Source organism: Protopterus annectens, chromosome 2.part1 (genome assembly GCF_019279795.1).
Source record: "Protopterus annectens isolate FY-2018-M chromosome 2.part1, PAN1.0, whole genome shotgun sequence".
NCBI classification, from domain to species: domain Eukaryota; kingdom Metazoa; phylum Chordata; order Ceratodontiformes; family Protopteridae; genus Protopterus; species Protopterus annectens.
The window spans coordinates 604,400,227-604,424,349 of record NC_056729.1 but is presented as its reverse complement, the minus strand read 5'-3'; the positions used below and the strand labels follow the sequence as shown (position 1 = coordinate 604,424,349).

The 24,123-nt window shown below is 40.5% G+C and overlaps 1 protein-coding gene across 4 annotated transcripts in view; it reads right to left on the bottom strand.

Annotated features, from left to right (window-relative positions):
* Positions 1-24,123, bottom strand: part of KAZN (kazrin, periplakin interacting protein) — a 2,853,667-nt gene that overhangs the window by 1,486,395 nt on the left and 1,343,149 nt on the right. For all 4 annotated transcript variants that reach the window (XM_044062363.1, XM_044062364.1, XM_044062365.1 and 1 more), the window contains exon 5: positions 10,594-10,764. In XM_044062363.1, the coding sequence (XP_043918298.1) occupies positions 10,594-10,764 (171 nt within the window). The remainder of the gene's footprint in view (positions 1-10,593; positions 10,765-24,123) is intronic.

Here is a 24,123-nt window from a genome sequence, read left to right as displayed (position 1 = left end):
CAAACTCATTACGTTTGTATGTGGCTATATATGTTTGTGTGTAGAAAAAATGAATCCACATGCATACAATGCAGCAAAACAGTAGTTGAGAAGCCACAAACTTATAACAAATATAATTTGTTTAGTGCCGTGCCATGGATTTTGGGAGATATTCTGGAGGACACAATGCTCTCCTATTTGTTGGCACCCTTTTAGCATGAAAAATCATGTTTCTCATCCTCTGGTAGAGTTGGTTAAGTTAAACTGAGCAACTGGTGTACAGCTAAGGGCATTGGGGTTTTAGGGGCTGGAAATCAGCTGCCTCTTGGCCTATTGCTGATATATACTAGAGTGCTGGCATACATCAATACTGGGGAAGACTCCAAATCTTAAATGAGAAACTGAAATAGTTTATTAGCAAATATTTAAATTAGTAAAGGAAAAGACAAAAAAATTAGGAAAATCCTGTCTTCTCCATTCAGAATTTCCAAACAGTGACATTAACTCTACCAAAGGGAACATGATTAGAAGACCAGATGTAACTTGGAAACAAAGAAAATACATAAGTGGATAAAAAGATAAGTGGGAGAAGGAAAATAAAAGAAAAAAATGGAAGGTAAGAAGTATTAACTGCAATCAGAGAAAAATATTTTTATGCAACAGTGTTTTTTTTCCACAAAGCTTTGATGTTATTTGCAGCAACAGAACCATGATACACCAAGAACTATGACAGGGATTCAAACATCAGAAGGTATGATGCTTGTAGCTGGGATAGTGTTTAAACATGAGGAGGTACAGTCCTCTATGTAACGGAAGCAAAGGGTCACACAGGAGACAGCAGATGCTGAATCAAGTGTAATGTCTCATTTGTGGACTGCAGCAATTGATCATATGGCCCACAGACTCAGTGTGCCATTCAACCACAGCCCATAAGGCAAAAAGTACAGTTTTGTACCTACCATAAATGTAGATGTCCGAGAGGAATGCATCTGCAGTCTTTACAAAAGGGTTGTCCTGTCGTCAGGCAGCCCTTCGGTCGGCCTTATTCCAAAGTCTCGGTCTGGCTTCGGCTGGTGTCGCACTTCACCCGACGTCATTGCGGCAGTTATTCGGGTATAAAGGCATCAGCCGACGCCATTTTCCTCAGTGTTTCTTGCCCCAGATGCCAGGTGCCCTCTTGGATGGCTAAATTTGGATAAATGCCAAAGTTTCCAAATAGTAGAGAGCAAACACACAAAATAAGCATGTATGTACATATATAGAAACAAATACACCATAATAGATCCCCCCCAAGCTAGCTGAAGATTGGCAAATATCCTAGGAGTACCTCAGAGAGGAAGGAGGGTGGGCAATCCTGACTGCAGATGCATTCCTATCGGACATCTACATTTATGGTAGGTACAAAACTGTACTATGTCCTTCAAGGATGCATCTGCAGTCTTTACAAATGGGTAGAATACCATAGCTAAACTAGGGGAGGAGGAAATGAGAAGAGATTATGGTGTAGTTAGGATCCCTTGCAAAACAGCAGTGGCAAAACCAGCACGGGATCTAGAGTATAGAGGTAAGTTATAATGCTTGGCAAATGTATGCACGGAGGTCCAAGTAGCAGCCTCTATAATGTCCTTGGTAGCCACTCCTCGTAAGAAAGCTGTGGTAGTGGCTGTAGCCCTTGTGCAGTGAGGCCTGATGTTCTCTGGAGTTTTCTTTCCATGGTAGGAGTAACAAAATCTAATGCAATTTCCTATCCATTTGGAGATTGTCTGTTTAGAAATTGGTTTTCCTTCCTTTCCTGTTGCATATGCTACCAGAAGCTGGTCAGTTTTTCTATTGTTTTTTGTCCTGTCCAGGTAGTAGCATAATTGTCTGTGTACATCCAAGGTATGTAAGAGCCTTTCTCCCCTGTTCTGTGGGTTGGGGAAGAATGTTGGAAGGTGGATAGCCTGATTTAAAGAGACTCTGGATACCACCTTAGGCATAAATGTAGGGTTTGTTCTCATGGATACTCTATCTTGATGGAAGATCAGGAAGGGTTGCACTGCCATTAATGCCTGTAGTTCAGAGACCCTTCTTGCTGAAGTTATTGCCAGCAGGAAAACAGTCTTCCAGGATAAGTATTGTAATTCTGCTGTTGCTGCTGGTTCAAAAGGAGGAAGAGTTAGTTTTTCTAGCACAAAGTTCAAGTCCCATGCTGGCAATGGAGGTTTCCTGGGAGGTTTTACATTTTTAATTCCTCTCAGAAACTGTCTGAGCAGAGGATGCGAGAAGACAGGAGGATCCAAGCTGTATTCTGCTGAAATAGCTGATGCATGTATCTTGATGGAAGAATAGGACAGGCCTGTATGGTAGAGCTCCGCCAAGTACTCCAGGATGTTGGCTATGTTCACCAGTGTCACATCTTGCCCCTTTGCAGTACTCCAGATGAGATATCTTTTCCATTTTGCTGCATAATTCTTTCTTGTTGAAGGTCTACAAGCCTCCAGGATTATGTCTTTAACCCTTTGTGATAAATTTGGGTTAATTGCTGTTATGTAATGTTCCAGGCAGTTAGCTGCAGAGTTTTTAGGTTTGGATGCAGGATGTTGTAGTTGTTCTGTGTTAGCAGTAATGGGATCAGGGCAGTGTCCATATTTGTTCCCGGACATGCTCCTCAGCAGTGGATACCAATGTTGTCTTGGCCAGTTTGGGGCTATCAGAATGATCCTCGGACGTTCCTCTTTGATCTTCAGAAGCACCTTGTGCATCAAAGGAAGTGGTGGGAATGCGTATGCTGCCAGGCTTTTCCAACTGAAAGAGAGGGAGTCCACCTTCCAAGCAAGTGGGTGGTAAGTCCTTGTGCAGAATTTCTTCAACTGGTGATTGCAAGGGGATGCAAACAAGTCTATTTGTGGTAATCCCCATTTTCTTGTGATGGTTTTGAAGATGTCCGGATGCAGCATCCATTCGTGGGCATCTGTTGTAGTTCTGCTTAATATGTCTGCTAGAATGTTTTCCTTCCCTGGTACATAAATTGCCTGTAACTGAAGTTGTAGCTCAGAGCCACATCCCATAAGTCCAGTGCCAGCCGGCATAGAGGGTATGAGTGTGTGCCTCCCTGTTTGTTGATGTACCACATAACTGTGGTGTTGTCTGTCCTTATCATCAACTGGCCTTCTTGGAGAAAGGGTCTGAATGCCTGGATTGCCAATTTTACTGCCATCATTTCTTTTAGATTTATGTGCAGATGCAGCTGGTCTTGAGTCCATAGGCCTTGAATGCACTTGTCCAGCATGTGTGCCCCCCATCCGAGGTCTGAGGCATCTGTCGTGATGGTTTGTCTTGGTTGGCTTTTGCAGAAGGGCAATCCTGTGTTTGATTGGCAGGCCTGAGCCCACCATAGGAACTCCTGTTTCAGGCATGGGATCATTGGAATTTTGGTTTATAGGCTGTGCTTGTGCTGGGACCACAAATTCTTTAGGTACCACTGTAGCTTTCTCATATGCAGCCTGGCATGAGGGAGTAGTATTATGCAGAATGCCATGAAGCCTAGAGCTTGCAGCACTTTTCTTGCAGTTAGATGATTCTGCTTTGTTAATGCCAAGAAGTAGAGAGGAAGTTGCTCTTTCTTTTCTGCAGTTAGGAATGCCATTTGTTTTGATGTGTCCAGTTCTGCACCCAGAAAGGTTATTCTTTGGGATGGAATCAGTCTTGACTTTTTTGTATTGACTGTGTATCCCAGGGCTTGCAGCAAGAAGATGACTCTTTGTAAGTCTTCTGTTAGTTTGTTTTTGTTGTCCGCTTGTATCAGGCAGTCGTCCAGGTAGGGATAGATTTGAATCCCCTGAAGTCTGCAATGAGCGATTACTGATGCCAGGCATTTCGTGAACACTCTGGGCACAGTAGATAAGCCAAAGGGCAATGCTGAGAATTGATAATGCTCTGATCCTGCAAGAAATCTGAGGTATCTTCTGCAAATTGGTCTTATGGGGACGTGCAGGTATGCCTCCTTGAGATCTAGAGTTACCAGCCAAGACTCCTTGCCCAGCATGGGAAGAAGCTGCTGTAGGGTCAGCATTTTGAATTTTGGAACAATGAGGAATGTGTTTAAAGTGGACAGGTCTAGAATAGGCCTCCATTTGTTTTCTTTTCTTGGTACCAGGAAGAGCCTGGAGTAAAATCCCTTTCCTTGCTCCATAGATGGTACCTTTTCCACAGCTCTCATTCTTAATAATTGAGATATTTGCTTTAGAGCTTCTGTCCTTTGAGTAGGTGGAAGGTTTGGCATTCCTCTCTTTCCTGGTAGAGTATGGAAATGGAACCTGTAACCTTGGTCTATAGTTTGCAAAATCCACTTTTCTCTTGTAATGCAGTGCCAGTTTCTTGAAAATAAGGTTAGCTTTCTGCCTAAGGGTGCTTCTAGTTGTTCCCTGGTAGGCGGTGCCACCGCCAAGTCACTGTGATTGAGTTGTTGTAGTGGTGGTGGCTGTATCCGTGCCTCGTTGGTTGTTACCCTGCCACTGGTGACCCCTGTAGGCACCCCTGGATTGGTTTCTGCCTCTAGAGCGCCTATTCCTGCCTCTTTGTGCCTTAGAGGATTCTGGAAAGGACCAATTCTTGGAGGGCCAGTTCCTGCTAAACCTTGGAGGTTGAACTTGTAAGAAATCTTTCACTATTTGCACAGATTTTGCTTTCTCTTCCATCTTTTTTAGTACCTGTTGTGCAGGGGAACCAAATAAATTGACCTTGTCCATAGGTGCATCCAAAAGCTTAGATTTGACATGGTCTGGTAGTGCCTGTTCTTTCAACCATGCATGCCTCCTGATAACTGTGCCAGTCATGGCTGATCTAAAGGAAGCCTCCAGTGCATCATAGCCACATTTTAAAGAATGGTTACTAACCTGCTGTATGTTATGTACCATTTCTTGAACATACTTTTTATCTAAAGATTCTTCAGAGGACAGCTTTTTAGTCAACTGGTCAAGCATAAACTCTTGATATTGAATTATATGAAATTGGCAGTTCAAAGCTCTAGCTGACAAAGTAGCAGAGGTGTAAACTTTTTTACCCCATCTCTCTAAGGACCTGGATTCCCTTTCAGAGGGGAGGGGGTTTTTAGAAGAAGTAGCGGCTACAGCTTTAGGACCCTGGGAGATAGTCTCTGGATCTGCAAAAGGAGTCTTATATAAGTGGTGATGAGTGTCCAGGACCCTGTAGTACCTATCGGGCTTAGCAGGAGCCAGAGGTAAAGAATCAGGAGCAGTGCAAGCATCATTAAATGCATCATCAACAACAGAAAGAACTGGAGGTATAGCTAAAGGCCTATGCTGTGGCAAATGTAGAAAGGTCCTAAGCCTTTTTCTAGAGTCTGAGAAATCTTGGCCCTGCCACTGAAATTGTTCCCTCATAGCATGCAAGGTTTCCCCAAAGGAAAATTCCTCAGGAGGAGAGGCTGAAGGGATGGATTCCTCAGCATCAGAATCCTCGTAAGGAGAATAAGAAGCCCCAGGAGGGTCTGTATGTTCTGAGTCATCAGAGGAATCATCTGTGGATACTGGCTCAGGGGGCTCTGCTCTAGGCCTCTTTTCTGGAGGAGGGAGAGAGGCCCTGTCTGGATGAGGCTGGGCTCCACGAATTAAAGAGATGAGATCCTCAGCCAAAGAAAGCATGTGGGAGATGGAGCTGGGCCTGTGAGAAGGGGGCTTGGCAGGCACAGGTTTTGATGCTTTGGCTGCTTTAGCCCTGGCAAAGGCCTTAACAGACATAGCTGGAGGAGGCCTAGCAGCTCCACGTGCAGGGGTTGAAACATCCAGGGGAATGGTGTCTGATAAATCCTGTGAAACTGCAACAGAAGGTTGGATTTCAGAAGCCGTTTCTACCAGGTTAGAAGAGGCCTCGGTAGAAGGCATGATATCGGCTGAAGAAAGAACCGCTTGCTCGGTTTCGGCCGAAACCGAGACACTCGTGGTTTGCTTAACCGCGGTTTCGGCCAAAACCGCGGACTGCGAGTGTTGGTCCTTTTCTTTGCGTTTTTTGGTAATTTGCGTAGTCGGAGGATCCGACGGCATAATGTAGGCAAAATCGGAGCCGAAAATCTGTTCAGCAAAGTCCGACCGACGTCTAAGCGTCCGTCGGTTAAAAGAAGCACAGGCTAGACAAGCTGCTACGTCGTGGTCTGGGCCTAAACAATGTATACAATAGGAGTGGAAATCTTTATGAGGTATTTGTTTCCCACAAGATAAACAGTTATTAACTTTCTCTGACATCGGCTGAGGCAAGAAAGAGTCCCCAACGGGGTACTTAGCTTTATAGAAGTCTTCGAAGTAGTATTCAGTAGTAGTAATCTCTGGATCTGACCGACCGGCACTTGCGAACAGCTTCTGCTTCGGGCGCCACGCGGCAAGAAAGACTGGGGAAAATGGCGTCGGCTGATGCCTTTATACCCGGAATAACTGCCGCAATGACGTCGGGTGAAGTGCGACACCAGCCGAAGCCAGACCCAGACTTTGGAATCCGGCCGACCGAAGGGCTGCCTGACGACAGGACAACCCTTTTGTAAAGACTGCAGATGCATCCTTGAAGGACATCACCGTACCCAACACACTAGTCATAGGTGACTCTACAGTCGGGCACACTGATGTCCCACTCACCAGGTTAAACAAGGAGAAGGTTAATGTCAACTGCCTGCTGGGTGCCAGGATCTGCCACATAACCCACGCACTCAGCTCACTCCACAACAAGTACAAATATGACTCTGTCATTGTCCATGTTGGTGTGAATGACCTGAGATGTACCTCACTGAACTACATGAAAAGAGACATGAAGAGCTCTCCAATCTTGTAGCCCAGGCAGGTATGACCCTAGCACTGAGTAGCATCCTGCCATCGCCCAGAATGATACCGCAGTACAAGGACAAAATTATTGACTTCAACAATTGGCTAAGCTTCTGGTATCATTCTAACAGAGTCCAGTATCTGTCTGCCTGACACGACATGGTTGACAGACTACGATCCTTTGCCAGAGATGGCCTGCACCTTTCACCCCTGGGATTCCGGATACTGGCTAAGGCTCTTGCTGCCCCTACAGTGCCTTTTTTAGGCAAGATTCAAATGACAAATTCACCACCATAACAGGAATAGGCAAGCAAAAACTGAGGGTAATGCTACTCAATGCTAGAAGTCTAAACCTCAAAGTGTACTCACTCGAGGCACTCCTTAAAATGGAGAACATAGACATCTGTGCAGTGACTGAGACCTGGTTCAAGGCTCCAGAGAGCACCCCTGCACTACCAGGCTATAACTCATACCACACTTTTTGGCCACCTAACCTGGACTGGAGCACCAAACGCAGAGGTTTGTCCATATTCATTAAGGATATCCACACCTCCAGGCTAGTTGCTCAGCATAATGCATCCGAGGTTATCCAAGTGCAAATAAATCTGGACAAAACTGCAATCCAAATTGTAGCTTGCTACAGATCCCTGACCATGCCCCAGGATTTCCGCTCCTCTTTTCTTGATATACTGGAAAATATTAGAGTTCAACCAAACACCCTAATAATGGGTAATTTCAACTACCCCACCATTAACTGGGAAAACTACTCATGTACCAAATCTTTTGCTCAATGCTTTCTGGAATTCATAAATTCCAATGCCCTGGATCAGCTTATCCACACCTCCACCAGAAGCAACAATATTCTAGACCTAGTCATTACCAACATGAGTGACCAGTGTTCCACAAATGAAGTCAACTCCTCGTTGGTCAGATCTGATCATAAGGTAATCACCCTAGATATCCACATCCCGCCCGCACCTCCCATTAAGAAAATCACAGTAAAGAATTTCTCCAAAGCCAACTTCATGCTTCTTAAGACAGAAGTGGCAAACTTAATGACACCCATGCAGATGGACAATACAGTTACGACTGTTGAAATCCCACACAGATGCACTCTATGAGCACGTACATGAGTGCATGGATCGTGCTATCCAAAACAGAATCAAGACGCTATCCTCCAAAAAAGGAAGCCAATCTGGTGGTCCCCTAAAATTAACAAACTCTACAACAGAAGGAAGAAACTGTTGCAAAAGAGAGTAAAATCCCATGTGTGGAAGAGTTCCCTGGTCAGCCTCAGTAAGAAGATGAGATCCCTTATAAGATCCTCCAAAGCTAGCTATGAAAACAAAATTGCCACTGATTCTAGGGACAACCACAAAGCATTCTATAGCTATGTCAAGAATCTCAATGGCAACACCCACATCTGCTCTGAGTTACAGCACAACGGCACAAAAATTCCAGAACCAACTGATATCGCCAATGTCCTGGCAGATAGTTTCAGTGCTAACTTTACACCCCTCTCACCCCCTAAAGGGCCCATATCTCTACAGGAAGAATGCAGAGTCCCTGTAATCACAACTACGCAGGTAAAAGCTGCACACTCTAAAGCCAAAAACACAGCATCCATGAGACCGGACAACATTCCAGGCTGCGTTTTACATGAACTTCAGAATGAACTGGCTCTCCACCTAAGCACCATGTTCAATCATAGTCTTACATCAGGCTTTATGCCCACTGAATGGTGCACAGCAACAGTTATCCCACTCCACAAAGGGGGAGCCAGCAGTGATCCTGAGAACTATCGCCCTATTAGCCTGGCGAGCCTGGTCTGTAAGGCCATGGAATGTATCATCATGAAACTCATAAACAAAGACATTGGTAACCTCCAAACTCTGGACCCCACCCAGTTTGGGTTTGTGAAAGGCAGATCATGCCTCCTGAAACTGATCAACTTCTTTCAGACAGTCACCAAAGCCATAGAAGAGGGTAAGGTGGTTCACTCAGCCTATCTTGACCTCACCAAGGCTTTTGACACCATCCCCCTTCTGGAATTATAGCTAAACTCACAAAACTAAGTATAAATCCCTACATTACAAGATGGGTTGACAATTGGATCACTGACAGAACCCACACTGTAAAAGTTGCAGACTCTAAATCTGACTTCAAACCAGTGACAAGTGGAGTACCATAGGGTTCAGTCCTGGAACCTCTCCTGTTTGGTATCTACTTCTCTGAAGTACAGGCTAACACAGAAGGCCTTTGGCTAATGAAGTTCGCAGATGACTGCAAATTAGGAGCCATAGCTGAGTCCACAAATGATGTGGACATCCTACAGAAGGGCCTCACTGAGACAGATGCCTGGTGTCAGAGTCATGGCCTCAAGCTCAATGCCAAAAAGTGCATTGTCATCCCCTTTGGTAAAAACTCTGTACCCATGAACTACCACATAGGCGGCAGTCTACTTAATTCCAAATGTGTGATAACAGACCTTAGGATCTAGGTGGACAGTAGTCTCTCCTTTGATAATCACATCACCACAGTAGTCAGAAAGTCTTCTACATGGCACACCTCATCACAAAAGGTTTCTCATCTAGGAAAAAAGAGGTCATTGTTCCCCTCTACTCGACACTCATTAGACCCATTATAGAGTACAACACCCCTTTTAGAATGTATCTCACAAGACATCTGCAGCAGCTGGAAAGGTCACAGAAGTACTTCACAAAGAGGATTACTGGCCTCAAACAGATGTCCTACACTGACTGTCTCAAAAAACTCCAGCTTTACGCCATAGCATATCACCTGCTCTGAGGTGATCTCTGCCTAACATATAAAGCTATGTCAGACCCAGAGCTGTTGGACATGCTACACCTAAAGAAATCCCAATCCTTCTGAGCTACACGCTCTAGGAACCTAAACATTGTCACCACAATAAACAGGACATGCTGGAGGGATAGATTCCTGTCCCAGAGACTTCCCATACTCTGGAACAAGCTACCCATCTATGTCAAGCAAAGTTCCTCATTAGCACTCTTCAGGAAACATCTTGATAAGTGGATGGGAAATAGGAAATACACCCCGGGGATCACTTCTGTGGCTCTGCTCGATAGGGGCACAGGAAAATAACTTTCTTGGGTGGCGTAAGCCAGGGAACCTTGTTGGCTAGGCTTACTTAGGCCCTTGGGCCGATAGTCTAGTACCTACCTATGAACCTATATTTTGAAAGCCTTGTTGTCCATTACATAATGAAGGACAGGACAATTTGATATCAACCGTTTGTGTAACTGTGTTACATTCAGTAACTTCTTTTGTTCAAGGTTTTATTAAAATCAGTCAAGTCAAAGTTGTAATTCCATTCTGATATGTGAAATGTCAACATAACATTTTACAATACTAGACAAGCAGACAAGTAAAGTTCAAAGCTCATAATCAGACAAGCGTATAACATACACTAGCCTGCCTCAGATCTAAAAGCTATTTTTTGATGGTATAGGTCTATTTTTAAGTTTCAATGTCTGAGATGCTTTTTAAGTTGGTGGGCATTTAGTTCCAATTACCTGCTACTCTGTTAGGGATTTCAATTATTTTCAAACAGAGTTACAAATGCTCCCTTTTCTGAGTTTTATTTAGCCTATTGGCAATCAAAGAAAAAATATTTAGAGGAACATTTAAATGTTAATGAAATATCTCCTTAATAACCTCCAATATCTCTGGGGAGAGAACCCCAAACTGTTTCGAACTACTTGTTTTGCTAAATTGGATGATGCAACTCTTCAAAACAGGAGTAATTAAATAATTTTTCGCTCACCATTGCCAGCTCTGCTTCGAGCTCCTTGATTCTGTTCTCTTTCAAGTCCAGCTGTGATCGAAGTGCAGACGCATGCTCTGTGGCTTCTTTGGCTTGTCGGCGAAGCTCCCACTTTTCTCTTTCCAAAAGATCCTTGTCTTTTGCAAGTGCTTTAACTGCATCCTCACTTTCCTGCAAAAAGCCAAATTAAAACTGCAAGATTAACATTTTGGTACAGTTGTAATAAATCTGTGATCCCAATGACAACAGAAGACAACACAACCTGAAGCAGTCAGAGTAATATTTTCTTACTTGTAGTTCTCAAGTACAGTACCAAATATGAAATATTAAGCTACAACACAGTGAAACTGTCCAAAGGATGTTACATTTATACCCACTACAGTACAATCCATCCATCAATAACCCCCCCTTTTCTCATTTTTTTGTACAAGGAGCCATTGTGTTACATCAAAACTAACATTTAGAGCCAATGTTTCCATCACTAAGTGGTTAGCCATGCTTTGGTTGTACACTACAGTACCAGTCAAAAGTAAATTTCAGTGAGAGAGAAAAACAAATCATGTGCGTACTATTAAGAAAGAAAGAAAATGAACATTTGTAAAGTCAGGAGAATATACAAACCATGGAAAAACTGGATTAAAACAAGTGAAGTAACAGCCACTGCATTCCTTTAGTGTTAAAACTACACTAACCCAATTAAATGAGATCCTAAAACGAAAGCCACATCAGCCATTAACAATCTACATGCCACTGGAAAAGCATACAGATGAATGATGTACTGCATTCTTATATGATTCACTGAGGCAAGTTTATGAAAAAAACAGTTCACTGAACCTCTGCTCTGCCACTTGGCATATGTAGCATATAAGCAGAAAGTCCTGATTATGACCCAGATGAGCTGAGATCACTTTACAGCTCAGTTGGGTGGGGGGGGTGACTGGCTGATGTCAGTTCGCCCATCCTGGGGGAACTGTGGTGGCTCAAGCTGCTAAAATGCTAGCATATGTTGAAGACAGTGGTATATGGCAGGCAGCACATAGACTTGAGAAAGGTGCTTGTTTTTGCCATGTTTGCACTGTTGCATTTAAAGCGTGTGCACAGGAAGGTGCACACCCAGACAGGAATGTTCAACAAACCTTCACATCTGAGAGAGTACACATCAGTTGAGGGGTTAAAGGATTAGACTAAAATAAGAAAAAGATCTGATGGTTACCTAGGTAATGACTTCCTGCAGTCAGCTCTCATTTCATAGGGGGGATGACCAGGGCTGGCCTTTGGTCAACTGGTGCCCTAGGCAAAAGGGCCCCACAGCACCCCCCCACACATACACACACACACCACCTGATGCCTCCCGTCTGGTCTACCTACACCATCCAGATTTGTTTTTTTTCCCTTTTTCCTCATAGTTTGTCTTACTCTGCGGTTTTTTTCCTGCATTCATTCAGCATATTTTAAAGAAACCATTTGCTTACTGCAAAAAAAAATAAATAAATACTGGAAAGGCACCCCTGATACAGCGTCGCCCTAGGTGGCTGTCTAGTTGGCCCATGGCTCAGACCAGTTATGGGAATGACCACATCGAATGACTACAGGAGAGATAATGACTGGCAGGCACAAAAATCACATAGAAAAAAAGTTGCTGCATTACAGGAAGTTGTCCTCTCACTACAATGCCACAGCTTCAGAGGTGTTTAAACTTAAACTGAACAGGGGTGCTACAGAATCCCAAAACTGAACTACCACCCACACTGGCAAACTGCAGTTCAATAGATATTTATTATGTCGACAGCCCCGGGTGCCTCAATTGCCTTCAAGAATACATAAAGTGAACCATCCATTCATTAAACACTTTATATAGTGAATTAATTCACTGTCACTCAAGTCACATAAGTGAGGGAAACAGAAGTTAAGGATACAGTTAATGAAAAAATAGAACTGAACAGCTACAAAAACAGTAGATGTATTAATTATTCTACTAAGGCCCACCGGCCCACTTCCATATTCAGGCCAGCTGGATATAATGTGTAGAACTTATAACCGAACCTAGATTTCATTCTGTTTACAGCTAATTTCCTAGCCTCCCCTTTTTTCAAGATAGAAGTATCCACAGCTTTAACGTACAGGCTATGACATCCCCTTGATGACATTCAACACCGTGCAAAGCTAAAGAGCTCAGTGGAGGCCTGTTTCTAATGTCTTGTAAATAATTCCAACTACACAAATTCCCTCATCATTTGTGTTCTTTTACACCATTTCTTTTGATTACCCCAAACTCCCTGCCCAAAGTTGTGTTTCTGGAAGCCCTAAGAAATATCCCATATGGGAAAACATTTATTAAATATGAAAGGTAAGCACTATTAGTATGTAACAGGTATTGCCTGAAGTGGGTTATCAATGCAAATTACTTGTTATTGTAGTTCCAATTAACCACTTTAAAGACACATCCAAATAACTGAATTCAGTTTGATACATACCCCAAAGGAATTTAAGCTCCAAAATTCTGGTGTCTAAGAACTGCACTGGTTAAGCAATTAAAAACTTTTTTTCACAAAGTCTCTGAATTACATCAGTTGATTGATGCTTTCTGGGAGATCTGTTTGGCTGGAAATATAAAAATAAATCTTCAGCACCTCTCCCTGAAGTATGATGCACTGGCTACACCACAAAGAAAAATGGAGATATGTATATATGCTGAATTGTTGATTCTGTTTGCACTCTATGTTAACTTGTTATTCCTAATGTTTATGGGATATATTATTATAAGTCAAGTTATTTTGTATGTTTTTACTATGGAGCTTTTCTCCCCGGGTCTCCACTGAAAAAAGGGCTCTGTCCCAGTTGGACTAATCCTGTCAACAAATGTCAAATAAATATTAAGTATTTGTGTGTGTTTGTGACTCTGCTGTGTAAATCTGGGCAAGTCACTTAATCAGGCAATGCTTTGGGGAAATTGGGCAACTGGCCAAGGCTACAGAATGGCCTCTTTGACTGCATGCATAGTAACTACCTATGAACTTATAAGCATTTCCAGGAAAATGTTATCTGTACTGAAGTTACCATCCACTGCAATGCTGGTACATGTTACTAAAGACAAAGCACAAGTACTTTAAAGAGAATACATGCTGATATCTAAAGCCTTCAGATTATGTATCTGTTAATTAACTTTAGAAAATGGACCTTCACTGTCTAAACATGAAATTTTGCTTGCGCATGTTAATACACAGTTGAGTACTACCACAGGTGTCAGAAGGCTTATTAACAGGCACACACAGTATACACAGATGTGTACAGTTTATTAGAGCAGAGGGTACCATGGTAAGAATGTGAGACAACAGCTTAACATTTGAGAAAGACTACAAACATGAAGAACTAAAAGCCTCATTTAATACATTTTTTAGCAGCTGTGTAGTCTTTTATTTTGTTGTGCCATCTAAGCGCTGGATTAAGGAATAAAACTTTAAATACTCCTTATATATTTGCAGCCTTTATTTTACTTTCCTTCTGCTCTACTTGGTGCAGGTCACAGTGGAACAGAAAGGATATTTTAAACTATTTCTTAAGTTAGGAAAAAAGTACACTTCTATGGATATACAAGAAACCACATTTACAGCAATTTGTTGAGCATTTTCATCTCTGAAAATATTTTCTTATGAAGTTGCACTGATATTTTTAGGGATGAAAGAGCTTAACAAATCAGACATTGGTTTGAATATCTTCTTAGGATGAAACTTGGTTTGAGTACCATCTAATGAAGTCTCATAGATATTTTACAGATGAAAACAAATTAAATACGGTTTGCAAAACATCCATAGAAGTGTATTTTTAGTTTTCACTTTTTTGAGCTTTTAAATGTTTCCTGCTGAAGTGCTATTTCTTATTTACTTCAGAAGTTCCATGGGAAGAATTCCTCAGAAAAGAAGCAATACAACAGAACTGTAACCATTTTAGTCAGCCAATGTATGGTGGAAGTTAATACTCACTAAAGCACTGTTGTCTTCAGGCTTTGGAAGTCTGGTACATGCAAGTAATGTTTAAGTTTTATTGGTGAACACCATCTGCTCTGTTTCTTTACTATTCCCTTTCTGCAGCACATACCTAAATTGTACAGCAGAACACGTAGTGTGGTGCTGTTCAATGCTTGTGTACAGGACTTCGCACATATATGTGTATATGATTTGGTATTATTTAACAGAAAGTTCATTTGTCTGAAAGAAAAATCAGGAGGCACTAATGACAAAGCATATTTGACTGACACGCCATTTCATCAAAAACATTCTATACAACACAGTACCATAAAAAGATTTTTAGCAAGGGGACAAGCCTTCTGTACCACCAAATTAGGGAGCTTTTTCTCCATCCCCTTACTTATTCTAACTCCATGATAACACACCCATGAAGGAAAGAAAAAAACAACACACACAGTGAATCAGTGCTGGTGCACAGAGAAACATCAACTGGGGGGTACAACATGACGCAGGACAATGCCAATCAACACAAAATCTTCTAGACTTCCTTTCATAAGAACTCACATGATGAAAAACAACACCATAAATACTATCTACAGATCTTCGACTGTTTTTAATCACATGGCTTTTCAGGCAAATGTTTTTCAGACCACGTTTATACATTTACAAATTTTCCATACCATTAACAAAAACAACATGTTATCCATAATCCTGCAAGGTTTCAGCAAAGTAAGAGATCTAGATTTAAAATTATGTCTAAGGAATATGTGCTACATGCCTGTATATTACGATCATACCCGATTACTATGGTTCTTTTGTATGAAGACCTTTTCATTTTCCATAACCAAGTCTTTATTGTATGGAACAGACTGAAGAACCCTAATCTAACTGATGCCAAAATCATATGATAGTTACTTAATACAGTCAAAGTTCAACCCCATTTTTGATTTGATAGCCAATACAGTCAACATCTAGAAAGTTCAGAGCAGTATTTTGAATAATTAAATGTATAAATGCATAAAGGCGCTGGATTAAGGAATAAAACTTTAAATACTCCTTATATATTTGCAGCCTTTATTTTACTTTCCTTCTGCTCTACTTGGTGCAGGTCACAGTGGCAGCAGACCAAGTCAGACCAAACTTCCCTTTCTTCAGGCACAACTGACAGTACATCCTTGGGTTACCTGATGTGTTGCCAAGGCAACTGACAGATACAATTTCTCCAGCATGTTATGAGTCTGTCCCAGGACTTTTCCTCAGTAGACTCTGTCATGAACAGCTACAACCAATCCAACCAAGTTGCATCCCCATAAGAAAGACCAAACTACCTGAATAAACTCCTGCTGGTCTACAGAAGGAGAAGCGGTACTCTGAGGCTGTCCAAGACCTCTGCACTTCTCACTGCATCATGGAGTACAAGTCCAGTGACCTTCTCACTGCATCATGGAGTCCAGTGACCCTGCAGTGGAGCATCATTTCCACTGCTTCTAGCCATTATCTCACTCATCTGCATATATTCCACAGTCGGTGACCAAATGTGAGATTGGTGACATACACTGGCACGTAAACCAAGACCTTATTACAATTGACTACCTAGACTGTCATTTCTATTGTTCCCACCACCATGACGCATGAACAAGACCTGAGTTAGCAGTGACACCCTCAGCTCAGAAGGATTTTGTCTGTCTTACATAACAGCAGTACTGCACTATATATATATATATATATATATATATATATATATACACACACACACACACACACACACACACACATTCTTGGGGGTATAATATACATCCTCTGTGTACAAACTGCAAATTTATAGCTATACTTGTGGGTATTACAAAGTCCAATCTACCCTAAACAGCACCAACTTACCTGCATCAGAATGAACTAATGGTCAATAAACAATGTTTTTGTCCAATTTGTACCCTTTAAGGATTACAAAAACAAGGAAAAGCTGCAACTGTTTTGTTTCTTAAGTTTTTTTTTCAGGTCATATTACTCAAGTTAACTTCTTTTAAGTCTGCCTGATTACAAGCTTTCCAGAATCCTCATGTTACTCAAGTTTGTGGCATACAAACTATTACACTTATAAAACATTTAGTATTACCCTTAAGATATGTGTTAATGAAACTTTCAGGATCCAGTAATTCAGTTTCAGTATCTGAAGAAATAAAAGGATTGTTGCCTTCAGCACAAATAATCAAAGCAAAAAAATGAACTGAAATAATGAATGGTAATCATTAGTTTTACTCTGTTAGTTACCACACTGAATCTTCCTTTGTCATAGTCATATATTGTTAGCATCATTTTAATACGCATTTTATTGTTTGCAACATAATGTGGCTTTTCTGTGGCAACACATGGCATTATATATTTAGTATTACCCTGAATAGTTGTTAATCCGTATGTGCATATCATTAGTTTTACTGTACACACAACCTATTAATCTCAATTATATATTTTAACACCATTACATTATTTTTCATTTACTGTTGGAAGCACTGTATGTCTTTATTGTGGGAAGATGTGACATTAAATACTACAACGAGCTTTATTTATGACATCATAAATAATCCACTACCTTACAAAGCATGCACAGTTAATGCAAATGATAAATTCATGTTGTGCAGTTTGCTTGCAGTTAGCATTACACAAGAGGCAATATAAACTACTCATTTTTAGGACTCATACCTTATACAAAATAAACCTCTATATTTAACTTTGCAAGACTTTGAAACACACAGATGTCAGACAACATACATTTCCTTACAGTTTCAGCTAATCATCATTCAGAATTAACCTGTATTTATGGTTAAGGTCTTGTAATTTGTTATGAAGTATGTTAAATTCTGTCCCTGGTAATGAAGGTTTCACTGAGCAAGTTAAACAGGCTTAGAAAATTACATTATAAAATCTTTTTTAAGCAGACTGCAGTGCACAGAAAAATAAATGGATGTTTCAGATCCTTTAAACTAAGGCACATTATATAATATGCATTACATCTTAGCTTTTACTTTATAAACTCTAGGCTACCACTGTTAAATAAACCAAATAGTTTATTTCCAAGTAATGACAATATATGCTATTATGAACTTTATTTTGTTGTACTTTAACCCATTTTTACGGGCATTTGGTGCAGTGGTTAAAGCTGCACACCAGAGTTCCTATGGTACAGGGTTTGATTCCCTTAGCCTCCTTTTGCCAACTGTGTGACCTTGAGCAAGTCATTTAACCAGATATTGCTCCCTAGTTGGCTCTAAAAAGAGAGTGCGTGCCCAGTGGGCCTACCTGGTTAACAAATGGGCATTATTATATTATTATTATTGAATAACTTGACTGGATGACTGTAGATTTGCTTCTTATTCAGCCTTTGGCATGCTCATTCTATCTTTTTAGTTTCCATTAGATTACTACAACCATTGTACCTTACATAGAACTCCTTGTATACTTCTTTAGTATCATTTGCACTACTGCAAATAATTTAATACATATCAATTAGATGGCTCAATCAACTTTTTAAAATTAATAACAGGAGTAAATTTACTTCAAAAGATATGGGAAATGGCTAGCCTTATACCATATTACACCATCTTCAGGGATGTTTCTGCTTTCATGTTGGCATGGTGCAGTAAAATTTAACATAAAAGCTCACTAGCTATACCAGTCACACTGAAGCTTGCTCATAGTCCTTGTTTTCTTTCCTTAGAAAAACACAGAACTCTTTCAACACCATGTTAATCAGATACCGACAATGACAGGCTCTTTATTTCTTACAACATTTTTCACATTTTTAATTAAAAAAAGACTCACTTAACACATCCTACAATTATCATATTACAAACATACCAACATCAATATTTAACATGCCTATTTGTTACTCACCATGATAAATATAATATTACGGCAACACTACGTGTCAAGCATGAGGCACTTACTGCAGTTCATTTAAAAGATGTTTAATTAAAGCATACATAGTGTTTTGCTTTATATACATGTTTCATAAATATTAATCAATGTAATTTAATATATACTGAGGTATGCTTTCACTCAATGTTTATGTAAAGTTTAGACCCAAGTCAAACTCTCAACTCACCCCATCCATTTCCTGCTACACAATTTTCTGTATATCCTTACATCTGCTTGTTCACAAAATTAAACACTCTGCTTCACTATTTGTGCAGAACTACAATCTTTGAGATACTGGTTTGCTTAGAAGTGTGTCCAACAATTGGGCAGGAACACGTGACTTCTCCTGTAGCTCCTGTTTCTGTTGCTTGAAACCCTTAATAACCTGGCATACTGTTTCTTTTTGTCTGTTTTGCGTTTGTGTTAATTAGTGGTGGAGGCTGCATTTGGAATGAGTAAAATATGTTCTTTAGACAGTCAAATGCAGCATTAAGGAGAAAGAAACACAAACTCTGGCTGGGAGTGAGCAAGGGGAATAGCTTAGTAATACAGATTTGTTTTGTTTGTTTTTAAATTTTTAAACTTCAGTTGGCATTGTGTTTTTATTTTGAATGCTAGTAAGACAGGGTTGTTTTATGTTTTTAAATGGGTCTACTTTACAAGAACAAAATCTCACTTCCACAAAACTCATAACACCGAGAAGAAAAGGCCAACAGCACCAGCACACCAAAATCTCGGAACACTGACTTACCACTCAAGGTAAGTAATCACTAGGCCATCCTAAACAAAAACGTAAACCGAAGAAAACCAAACCCACCCCCTAACTAAATATACCAACTCCGAGATCGCACTACTGTGGGGGTAAGGGGCAAAGTTTAGCAGGATGGCTAAGAGGTTACTTACCTGGAGTGGAAAGTTGGTGTTCTGGGACGTCAATGTTTGTGTGGTCGTCTGCCTTTTTTCTTGTCGTTTTAACAGTTGGGTAAGTGAACATTCGGGTTTCTGAAGGGGACCCTTTTAAACTATGTCACGCATTGTATTTTTTTTTTTTTGAATGCTGGTTCTTAGCACTGCTTACAGATTAAGGGCTAAATCCTGTTAGTTACAAGTACGGGCACAATGAGAAAGAAACACTTACTTGAGAGCATCTCAACTGCTTTTTTCTTCTCTGTTGCCCATCGAGTGTTAACTGCAGGAGGATATGACTTGTGGAATTTTCCCACTCTCAGTTTTTTTTTCTTTTCTGTGAGATTAATTTCTTCATGTATGTGAAGTTGTTGAGCTAGTATGTGAAATTTCTGGGGTGTTGCCCCTCTGAGGAGGTGAAAGAGCTAACTTTTACATTTAATCATGTCGGGTTGTTTTCCCGGGTAATTTGGCAAGTTGTATCTCCTGGATGACACAATTAAAAGAGGTGGGCTGCAAACAACCATCATTCTTGACTCCTGGACTTGACTCCCTCAGTTTCCACTTAATACTATAAACAAATACTTCCAGGTTTCCTGTGAGAAGAGGCTTTTAGTTGCCCAGGTTAAAAAAAAAAAAAAAAACACAACATTTACAACTTCCTGGGGGAAAATGAACACAGTGTAACAACCGATTGATGTGGATTCCCCCCATTATATTTCTAAGAAATGAGATCTTTAAAATGCAAATAATTAGGACAACAAGCAGAATGAGGACTGGAACATTAGATAAGGTTGCAGATGAAAACAGCTGAGGTACTGGAAGAGCAAGCTTACATAGGAAATACAGAGCAAGATCATGGGGTAGGATAATCAGGATACTAGAAAAACAAAACGCATGCCCTCTTATACACCAAGACAAGTAATGCAGCAAGACACTAGGAGATGAGGAAAGCCTTTTTTTATTGTTAACTAGCAGCACAAAAAGAAACCACACAATTCTGCAAGTTAGAAGAATAACACGAGGCCAACATATATTTAAAAACTACAAACAGAAAAACAGTCTGTACTCCAACGAGGATTACTAAAACTCCTACTCTTTACTTCCCTCTCCTGTTGCAACAGAATCTTGTCAAATGCCCTCCCTCACACTAACGGATGGTTAACAGCTCCCTAGCTGCAGCAACCCGCCCACCACCATCCCAGTGCAGCCAGTGAACATTTCAAACCCCCTCAAACTGAAGGCTGCTTAATTAATGCTGCGATTTTGCTCCTGGACAATGATATCAAAATGTACCAGATCAGTGATGGTTGTCAACCTTTGACAAAGCTGTTTACCTCTTTAACAACTGCATTATTTATAACATATGAATGGACAATTGTATTGTGCTGAAAAATGTGGCCAGTCTTGGGTCACTACATAAAATAGTACCAGGCCAGAAACATTTGCTTCGACCCATTTCCATGAATTCAGTATCACACCTGCCCCGATGAATGATCAGGGGGCTCATTAGCCCTTTCCTGGTGCTGCACACTCCCTTGCAGTTGTGCATTCACATCCTCTACAAGCCATGTCCTGTGCACACCATGAGCTACTGAATTTCATTTACAAACAAAAGAGAAGCTGACCCTCTCCCTTTCTTTTTGTTATATGTGCATGCACAAAGCTCACACTTTCATGTTCTCTTGCTTGTTTGCCTATGTTATTTGTGCAGTAAATTGTTAGGTAATCATTAAGGAGCACTCTCTCTGACCTATTTAGGTGGAAACAGTACAACTCATAGCTTGCACTTGACTCTGACTTATTTTGCAGGAAGCGACAAATTGCTAGTCCTATTGATGATTCTTCATACCTTGACAACTGCAGACTAAAATAATTAAAAAATTGTTTTTTTAATTTATAGCAGGTTTCAGTGACAACAACAAAAATATATATACAAATAAAAGCTATTCATATATGGTTATAGGCAAATGTGCCCTTATCCCCAGACCCCAGCCCACACAGACACTTATTTTATGCATTGCATAAGCACACTGGGCACAAGCCTTTTTTGAAAAGCAACTGGTGAACATTCCTTGTTGAAGTGAAGGGATACTTACTTAAAGTCACACGTTTCGTAAATGGAGACTAAGGGAATCAAACCCTGGATTTTGAAACTCATAATGACTGTCAGTCTTAAGCCTCTTTCCCAAACTGACAGATTAGGTATGTCCCAGGCTAGTCCCGCCCCAATCTCCGAGTCCAACATGCAGTCAGGCACTGCTTCACAAAGCCGATGTCATCACGCATATCCCTGTACATTGATGACGTTGTAGGATACACTGGTGATGCATGATGATGTCAGGCATAACTTACAATTGTAAACAATAATTAAAAAAAAAACATTGGGAAGTGAAGGGGCCACTCGGAAATTTGTGGCATCCCATTAGTTTGACTTAAAACTAATAAATACCGAGGAATTTGGTACAGTTGAGAGGTACGCCAGTAAGCAACTTGTTTTGCAGGAGAGCATTACATTCTGCTGTACATACTAAAGTTAGGAACATCCTAAATGCTCTTTTCAAGACAAACAAGTCTGCAGCCTTACTTCAAGGTTTTTTGACCTGAAGCATTCTTGAGTGGTTTTCTACATTCTTTTATTAATACTCCCAGATGACCCCCAATTTTAGATAGGGATGGGGGGAGTGATATGCTTGAGAATGGGACAGATTGGGGAGGAAGAGTTCTGTTAAGTTGCAGGTGTTCTAGCCCTGGGGGGCCCTCATGCTTCCCCACTTTTTCTAAACTGGTCCTTCTTTCCCTTTGACTGCTTGCCCATGTCCTGCCTCTGGTAGAAGGGCTAGCTCTTAATACAAGAATTTTTAGTTACATATTGAAAGAACGAAAGTTACAAAGTGTGAACGCTCAGATGAGCGAAAATGCCGCAACTTGAAGTTTTTTTTTTAACGCAGTACAGTGAAGATTGGAATATTTGCTCTTTCTTCACTATAGTGCAGTCTTTGAAGTTGGAATATATATTTAGGGGGTGTGGGGTGCGCAGCCCCCTACAATAATGTTTTCGAGTTGCGGCATTTTCACTCATCTGAGCGTTTGCACTTTGTAACTTTTGTTCTTTCAATATAGACCCAATATCTACTGCTTTAGGCATGGGAATGAAACAGCTGTTTCACATATTGCATTGTCTTCCCCTTTGCCTCCACATCTTAAAAAACCTTCTAGTATTCAAGACTGCACCCATAACAAATAATGCTGCTCTGACGGTGGTTGTATGCTCTTAAAAATACAAGGTCATGAGTTAACTCCAACAGGTCTTGTTGGGAAAGGGAGAGTCTTGGAATTCAAAATGCAACAAAATGGAGGAAATCTGAAGATGGAATTAATAGTGGGCCACAAGCTGTGCGTATATATACAGATGAATTATAATGCTGAAAGCAATGTGCAAAAGGAAGAAACAGAACATCACTGTCAGGAAAGATTTACTTGGGGACAAGGAGGGTGAACAGTCCACATGTGAAAGGCAAATTTTCATCAACTCATTCCAATAGCTTCTGTGAAGCAATCACACTTAAATGATTGGTTTTGTGTATGTGAGAGAGAAAGAAAAACACAAGCATATGTATATTATTACTGACAAAATTAATTTCACTTGATTACAATTAAGTTAGAGTTATATCCAGTTAGAAAGTGTTTATTCTGTTAAGGGGAGAGAGTGAACATGAAATACCTTCCAGCAGGAAAAATAACATATATATTACTTTTAAACAATTCAATGACTTGCACACGTCAGAGAAGGCATACTGTCTTAAAAAGAGCTTAATCTAAAGGGTCAGTTTGTGTGCAATAAAACCTGGAATTTTCATGCAAATTCTGTTTTCATACAATCATAGTCAAAGAGTCAGACTTTCAGAACAACAAAAACAGATTTTGTGTGTGTGTGTGTGTGTGTGTGTGTGTGTGTGTGTGTGTGTGTGTGTGTGTGTGTGTGTGTGTATGTGTTTGAGAAACCAGAAGAAATGCTATTGAACAAACATTTAAGAAGATTTTTCTTTTACTTTCTCATACTCAAAAGGCTGGAAATAGTATTTATTTATTTTTTATTTACATTTGTTAACTGGGTGGTGTCCAACTGGATCAGAGACCCAGGAAGAAAAGCCCCAGAACAGTACAAAAATTAAAGTACAGGTAAGCAGTTCCACCAAATATCAAAAAGTATGTTTGAAAATGTGTTTCATGTTCACAGAAATATTAGAGGGAATAGCTAGTAAGTAAAAATAAAATTAAGAACAAAAATAAAAAATAGGTAGTCAACGTGTACATTAACCAAAAGGGGAAATATGCAAGTAATGCAAGAAATGAGCAGAAAAAAAGGAAATCTGCTGCACTACAAGAGAAGTAAAATAGAATGAAGAAAACTAGCCAGGAGGAATACAGGTGCAAAGCCAGTTAGTATATAGTTAACCTTTCAGGGTAGTTTTAAATGTGAACAGGTTTGGAATATGTAAGATGTGCTGAGGAAGATTGTTCCAGTCCTTGGCAATGTTATAGGAGTAGAGGGAGTTGCCATGGTAGTTGTGAGACAGGGATGCATTTAGCATTATTTTATTGGATAACCTTAGGAGCCTGCAGTTAGAGTTAGGTTGTAACAGGTTTGAAAGAGCTGGACAGTCTTCGAGGTTGTAAATGATTTTATGGGCAATAGAAAGTTGCTTTAGCACTAACAGGTTGGGAAGCTCTGGCCAGTTGAGTT